This window comes from Populus euphratica, unplaced genomic scaffold (genome assembly GCF_000495115.2).
Source record: "Populus euphratica unplaced genomic scaffold, PopEup_1.0 scaffold1.1, whole genome shotgun sequence".
NCBI lineage: Eukaryota > Viridiplantae > Streptophyta > Magnoliopsida > Malpighiales > Salicaceae > Populus > Populus euphratica.
This window is the reverse complement of record NW_011499845.1, coordinates 6,358,978-6,367,176: the sequence shown is the minus strand read 5'-3', so window position 1 is coordinate 6,367,176 and position 8,199 is coordinate 6,358,978. Positions and strand designations below refer to the sequence as shown.

The window sequence follows — 8,199 nt, the reverse complement described above, 5'->3', positions numbered from 1 at the left end:
AATACTTTAAAAAACAATCACAATCACATAATAATTAGCTCAGTTTAATTTTGATTTCATTAATCAAAAACCAATAAAACAGAAATTAACAACACATCCGAATGTTGCGTCTAACCCTTAAACTAAAGCACTTGCTTAGCTGAAATAAAACTATCAATTTTCTCGCATCGGGTCATTAACCAAATTTCTTCTCATCTTGACGAACTCGAGGAGACTGCCAATCGACTGCCTTACAATCAAGCCTCTAAATTACAAGTTTTATCTTTTGATTCTCCAGAATCTCTTTAACCTGGAAATAGTCTACGATGTTTACCAACCACTGCATAAAATCCTTGAACGAGAATTCTTTATCGAAGCAAGGAATTTATTAAGAACTGGAGCACCCCTTCCAAATAGTTTAACTGCAAGCTAGCGGCATCTCAACACTTGAAAGCGTTTGCCTTGACCTTCATAAAATGCAGTTTGACTTAGGTTGATGCGAGACGAAAGCCGTATTAATGGACAAATTCGAACTACCAGACACTAAAATAATTGTTAGTAAAAAAAACAAGTTTTCTTTTAAATTTTTTGTTTATATATAATTTTTCTCAAAAAGCCTACGTCCGAAGTTCGAATAAACAGTGGATTTCTTTGGCAAGCAGAAAACAAAATAGTTTAAATTCTCCATACTCAAGAAATAAAATAAAATATCATGTTATAAATAATTACCTAATTTACTCAAAATAAAGCTTATTTTAGCTAAAGTTTAAAATATAAAAGTATCTTGAAATTGAAATTATCATGTAATAAACCAACAATTGAGGTTGTGAATTGTGATCATAGTTGGCACGTGCTGGAAACTCCCAGCGGATAACGCGTCGTTGGGGGAATTTAGAAGAGATAAACAATCGGCCTTGGGCTCTCTCGATGATGGGCTTGGACTGTTCATAGTTCAAAATTTTAAAAGATGTTAAACCGATCGAGGTGTGATGGAATTAAATTTTTGTTTGAAAGATGAAGAATTTTTAAGATTAATTTCGAGAAAAAAAGAAAAAGAAGAAAATTTAATTAGAAGAAAAATTCTCAAACCATACATGGAAGCCTAATCTTATATATCAATAAGAGTTATTAGAAGCCTGCAAGCTTAATCCAACACTGAGATTAATTTGAAAGGAACAAACTTATTGTGTTTCATAAGTGAGGATCCTATGCACTAAACGGAAGCATGGTAAAATTACCTATTATGTTAATGAGTTAATATAACATTATTATTGCAGTCTTATTTAATAATTTGAAATTTTAATTGATATGATTTTTTGATATATAAAATTCTCGTTTTCCTAACAAAGATTAAAAAAAAAAATAACCATCATATAAATTTAAGATTTTGAAAGCTTTAAATATACAATGAATTAATATAAAATCATTCTTTAAACTTCGCAGTAACACCCTTTTATTTTGAATGACTGTCATGCATTCTTTTATATTCTTATTTCAATTTAACATAGGAACATTCTTGGGTCAAGTTAATGCTAAGATATTAAATTATTATACTGGTATCTCAACATTAAATCTTATTACCCAACATTTAACATTTAAGTGATAGTCATTCCTTGAAATTTCTTTATTCATGCTAATAAATTTAAATTAAACATAACTAATTTTTTTTTTATTTTTTTAAGCTCAATTAAGGGATGAGTCTATTTTTTTTTTTATTCATGCTAATAAATTTAAATTAAACATATCTATTTTTTAATTTTTTTAGGCTCAATTAAGGGATGAATCTATTTTTTTTTGAGGCTCAACTAAGAAAAAAAACTTTTTTTCCTTAAACTCTTTCAAGGGATAAACCCAACTTCCCTTAATCATGTTCAAAGAAATGATCCTTTTTTATTGAACATGTCCAAAGAAATGACTTTTTTCTTATGCATGTTTAAGAGATTAACTCGATTTTCTTTAAACATACTCAAAAAATAAAACGAGCCTTCTTTAGGCTCATCAAAGGACAAACCCAGCCTCCTTTAAGCTCACCAAGAGATAACATATTCTCCACCCCTCTCTTTTGGTCTAGCCTTTGAGAAAAACTTAGTTTTTATAGACTCAGTTATATTTGATATCTTAGACTCGAGATTCTCTATACCTCATAGATATACAAAAGTTTTTCAAAGATCTGTCATATTTTCATCAAATATTAATATAAAGCTAAGAGATATTTATCTATTATTAAATGTTATTATGGTAAAATTACACTTCAGACTATTATTTTATTAAAAAAAACTCATAAGCTATAAATATATCATGAGATATTAAAAAAAAAGGTTTATAATTTTCATTCTTTACTACATATATTTTTAATGCATCTCTTTTTAGAATATTATTATATTTTCTCTATAAAAAAAGATTTTTATTTAAGTATCGGAGAGTCTCCACCTCCATCGATATTGATCTTTTACAAGTACTAGCCACAAGTTACCTTGATTTATTAAATACCAAATATAAGTTATCAACTACCTTGACTAGGAATAATAGATGAGATTGCTATGAATAAGTAATTAATTGATTATTCAATTTAGAAATCTTATTTTTGAACTAGTTGAATTTTTTAGAATATCATTACCATAGTTTTGAAACCCGGCCTAGCTAGGCAGGCCGACCCGGGGCTAGAACAAGGCTAGAATGAAGAAAAAATAAGAAAAAAAAACCCTGATATGACCTGACAAAACCTGGTAAGAATATCATTACCATAGTTTTGAAACCCGACCTAGCTAGGTAGGCCGACCCGGGGCTAAAACAAGGCCGGAATGAAGAAAAAATAGGAAAAAAAAAACCCGGTGTGACCTGGCAAAACCTGGTCAAAAATCTAATTGCAATCCGTTGATTTTTGTTTTTTTATTACTAAAATGATGTCATTTTGATTTTAAAAAAACTTTTAACCTGAGCGACCCAGTAACCCAAACAAAATTTGGAATCCGAATCTTGAATTGAACCGGGTTTAAAAACTAAGATAATTACACAGAAAAGAATAAGATTTGGCTATTTATTTTTACGGAATGTGCTTTATATATTTAGACAATCTGTAGTATCATGCAAGGATATCCAATTGTTCTCGTCCTGAAGAAATATCAATTGCGTTATCATGGAAAACAAAAATAGAGACATCTCATACATAAAACAAGAAAAAAATCTACAGGGATGTTTGGAAGTTTGTATATAGATATTTTCATTTTCTGAGATAGCTATCGATTGAATTGTAGGGATATCATATATTTGGTTAATCTTACTTCTAGTTCCTCATCTTCTCAACTTGCTTTCTTGATTCAAATATCTTCCCTCAAAAACTTTCAAAACATTCGACAAGCGCCAGCTTGAGCAAGGAATCCATGGCTTCTACCTCGACATCCTCGATATCATTGCGAAACAATGCTCCAGGAACAAGGTTCCCCTCATCTACAACATCAAAACTACTGCAGTCTAATCTCAAATTTCCACTTTTAATGCCTGCAACAAAAGCTACAGGCATAAAATCTTCAAGTGCCACAAGGTACAATGAAGCTGTAATTGATGAAGAAATGGACAAGATTAGGCGGCTCCAAAATGGGTCCGATGTTCGTGGGGTGGCATTGCAAGGGGAGAAGGGTAGAACAGTGGATCTTTCTCCTCCGGCCGTGGAAGCCATTGCAGAGAGTTTCGGCGAATGGGTTATCAATGGCTTGGAAAAGGAAAAAGGTCGTGTTGTTGAGAATGTTAGGGTGTCACTAGGCAGAGACCCACGACTATCAGGCGCTTCTTTGAGTGTAGCTGTGTTTTCAGGTCTTGTTCGTGCTGGTTGTTTGGCGTTTGATATGGGACTTGCCACCACTCCAGCTTGTTTTATGAGTACTTTGTTAACTCCATTTGCCTATGATGCATCCATAATGGTAAGTTTTCCCTTGCAATTAGCATATAAGACATGCGTGCACGATCGATTTGGGGCTAGCTTGTTTAGCTGCTGAATCTGATTGCTTTGCAGATGACAGCATCACACTTGCCATACACTCGTAATGGACTCAAATTTTTCACCAGGAGAGGGGGGCTAACGTCGCCCGAGGTGGAGGAGATTTGCGGTAAAGCTGCGCGTAAGTATGCAAATAGGCTTGCAAAAGTTTCTACCATGCTCAAGACTCCACCAGAAAGAGTTGATTTCATGAGCACCTATGCAAAGCATCTCCGGAATATAATCAAGGAGAGAGTGAACCATCCCTTGCACTACGACACTCCCCTCAAAGGATTTCAGGTTTCCCTCTCCCATAAGTTCCTTCCTCCCTTTCTTTGTATATGTGCATGAGGCTGTACATGTTCTCTTGTTAAGTTATAACACAAGCAGCACACCCACCCACTCATCTTTTGTTATCCTTAGGTAGCCTTTGGTATGAGTCCAAAAGATAAAATATGAATTAATATATTGAGTAATTATTAAAAGAGAGATTTAATTTTAAAAGTTTCAAAATTAGTTTTTAATTAAAGAAGTTTAGCATGTTTATAACTTAAAGTGTTAAATGTTAGGACGTGATTAGTCGGAGGGTAAAAGGGGGTGAAAAATATTACTCCTGTAATTTTTCATTATCTTTTCTTATGTTTGGTGCAAATTTGGAGGGAGGAGAAATTCTAATATAGGTTAAAAAAAATTTACCCCAAAAAGGACTTAATATTAACCTTGTAAGGGGAAGGGTAAAGAAATTTTGAAAGAGGAAAAATTCGGGGTTTTGTACTGTTCCTGTTTTCTTAAAAAATAAATAAATAACACTATTATATATTTTTTTATTTCCTACCATTTTATAGCACAAAATATAAGTTAATTAATTTTTTTATAATTATATTTAATTGCTCTACCTCCTACAAAACATCCTTAACACTCCATCCTTTAACTTTTTACATTTCTTAACGTTTCATCCTTAAATTTGACCCCTCTAACATTTCTCTTTTAATTTTTTTAGCACACACCAAACATAACCTTAATATAAATATAGAAAATAATTAAATTATCAGTGTTGATCGATAAGAAGGAAAAAAAAATTATTTAATCAATAGGCATTTAAAAAAAAAATACTTTAAAGGTTAAATTTTATACTCCAAGCTGAGATGAAAATTTACCCTCCAAAAAAAGAATTTGAGGTAGTGTTTGGTTTTGGATTTAAGAAAGTTAAGTGTTAGCTCCTTAACTCCTAACCTTCTTTTATTTCGGGAAACCTGAGGAGCATGAGGGAAAGTTTTGTTAGGGAGGTTAACCTCTAATTTTAATCTCAAGCCGAACATGAGAATAATGGTTAATATAATATTTGAAAATTGAAATAAGTAGTTAATTATATATATATATATATATATAATTTTAATCTCAAGCCTACCATGAGAATAATGGTTTTATTTATTTATAATATAATATTTGAAAATTGAAATAAGTAGTTAATTTTTTTTTTTTATATATATATATAGCAAAAATCCTGCCATTCTTTTAATAGTTAGCGATGGCCATGTACTTTATTTTTATTTTTTAATCACAACTAGAGAAGGATTCTTTTATTCTCCATAAACCAAAAACTCTTTTTATAGGTGAAACTTTAACCAAGACATGAATTGGAGAAGCATCGATTCTTAATTATCCAAGTACGGACAAATAAATGAAAGGGCATTAAGTAGTTTACGGAGTGGACTTCTTTGCTAGATCAGATAGGTTTTAGGCCCAGGCCTCAACTATAGACTATAGTCCAAGAAATTGAATGTAGCCCAACTTGTTTTTTTTGGAGGTGATTGATTAAGGCTACCTGTACAGATAATTGTGAACGCCGGAAATGGATCAGGAGGCTTCTTCACATGGGATGTGCTTGACAAGCTTGGTGCTGAAACCTTTGGCTCGCTACACTTAAACCCAGATGGAATGTTCCCAAACCACATCCCAAACCCCGAGGACAAGATTGCCATGGCACTCACTAGAGCTGCTGTGCTGGAAAATTCAGCTGATCTTGGAATTGTTTTCGACACTGATGTGGACCGAAGTGGGGTAGTTGACAAGGAAGGAAACCCAATTAATGGTGACAGGCTTATAGCACTCATGTCTGCTATCGTATTGAGGGAACATCCTGGAACTACTATAGTTACCGATGCGCGTACAAGCATGGCACTGACAAGGTTTATTATTGATAGAGGAGGTCAACATTGCTTGTATCGAGTTGGTTACCGGAATGTTATTGATAAGGGTGTCCAACTTAATAAAAATGGAATTGAAACACATCTGATGATGGAAACATCTGGACATGGTGCTCTTAAAGAGAATTATTTCCTAGACGATGGTAAGCCCTGTACTCAAGAATCAAAATCAGCAATTTGAATAGCATTTTGAGTGTTCCACTAGTAGTGCTGATGGATATGAAGTACAGGTTCTGTTCTTGTCACCTTCTAATGCAATTTTTAATCTTACGCGTAGGGGCTTATATGGTGGTAAAAATCATCATCGAGATGGTACGTATGAAACTAGCTGGATCAGATGAAGGAATCGGTAGCCTCATAAAAGATCTTGAAGAACCATTTGAATCTGTAGAGCTGAGGATGAACATCATCTCTGAGCCTAGGCATGCAAAGGCAAGAGGTATTGATGCAATCGAGACATTCAGAAGCTATGTTGAGGTATTTATCTCCAAATATTCATATTTAAAACACAATTCATTTCATCAGAAGATCGCAATCATTTACGGTATATTGACATCACTTCACCTGTAATGTATCCACTTTCAGGAGGGACGAATTGAAGGCTGGGAATTGGATTCCTGTGGAGACTGTTGGGTAGCCGATGGATGCCTCGTCGACTCAAATGACGATCCAGCAGCTGTTGATGCTCATATGTACAGGTCCAGTGCTATAAACCGCAATGATTACTCTGACTTTAAACAGTTTTATGTGATGATTAACAACCTTCTGATGTGAAATTTCTTCAAATTTGAAATTTATACTTAATTTTTATTAATGTAAATAAAGTGAAGGGAGCTTGCGGGATTCAAACTACTAACCTTTCAAATCAAAAAAACATTTTAATAAAAAAAATTGAAATTTTAGGTAAGGCTTAATGATTTATTTTATTTTTAATAAATGATAAGATCACATAATCTGAATTTATTTGATGCAAGCGGTTCTATTTCATAAAAAAGACCATCAGTTATCTACACGATGATTTCTTCTATATCTAAAAAGTCAGATTATTTTGTGAGTACAGGGCCAAAGTTTCTGATGAAAAACTTGGACAACATGGTTGGATACACCTGCGTCAGAGTATTCACAATCCAAATATTGCAGTGAATATGCAATCAATGGTGCCTGGGGGTTGTCTATCTATGACAAAAACTCTGAGAGACAAGTATGTCGCCTGACCTTAGCAGTTAGATCAATTCAAAACAATTTCTGTTAATGTTGCATGAACGTCTCGTAAGACTGAGATTTATTATTGATTATTCTGTTCCCAGGTTTCTCGTGGCAAGTGGAATGGACAAAATCCTCGATATCACTCAGATCGACAAGTACGCTAGAACTGGACTTGTAAAATAATGGGGGATCCTCAAGAAATTAGATATAAGCACCTTATATTACAATTAATAAAGACCAAGGCCGTAATGTACAGGGAGAATGGGTGGGAACTGAATTCTTTTCTGCTTATCCTCTTGTTATTGTTATTTTTACTTAGATCAATTTAATCATCTCGTAAGACATCAATTCATAAGTAGTTTAAAATCCCAATTGATTTTCCAGCCAGGATTTTGAAAAGAATAAAAAATGATTGCAGGGGAGAGGAAGAGGGCCGATGTATGTTGAACACTTCTGAATATCACATAAGAGCACACATTAATTTCACACAAAAGCCCTTGCACATGTCACACAGCAGTACCCTGAAACCTAATAATAATATTGTTGTGTTTTTGAAAAATTTAAAAAATATTATATTGATGTATTTTATATATATTTTTTAATTATTTTAGTGGTGTTAAAAATAAAAATAAAAATAAATATTCTTCATGCCAAACACACACTGAGAACATACCATGCAGTAGACCTTGCACAACTATCAATAATTATTTATGTAAATAAATAAAATATTAATAATAATAATAATAAAAACTATAAAGATGATATATTTTCTCGATTATGTATACTAAGTTTTTTTATTTAAATAAATAAAAGATAAATTTACTTTAAAAAAAC

At 32.7% G+C, this 8,199-nt stretch overlaps 1 protein-coding gene across 1 annotated transcript; it reads left to right on the top strand.

Annotated features, from left to right (window-relative positions):
• Positions 1–3,230: 3,230 nt before the first annotated feature.
• Positions 3,231–7,697, top strand: LOC105125072 (phosphoglucomutase, putative / glucose phosphomutase). The gene is made up of 7 exons (XM_011025373.1): positions 3,231–3,896; positions 3,989–4,252; positions 5,786–6,302; positions 6,437–6,636; positions 6,745–6,857; positions 7,220–7,360; positions 7,467–7,697. Exons 1-7 carry the CDS (start codon positions 3,360–3,362, stop codon positions 7,546–7,548), a joined length of 1,854 nt encoding a protein of 617 aa, XP_011023675.1. The 5' UTR covers positions 3,231–3,359; the 3' UTR covers positions 7,549–7,697.
• Positions 7,698–8,199: the final 502 nt, after the last annotated feature.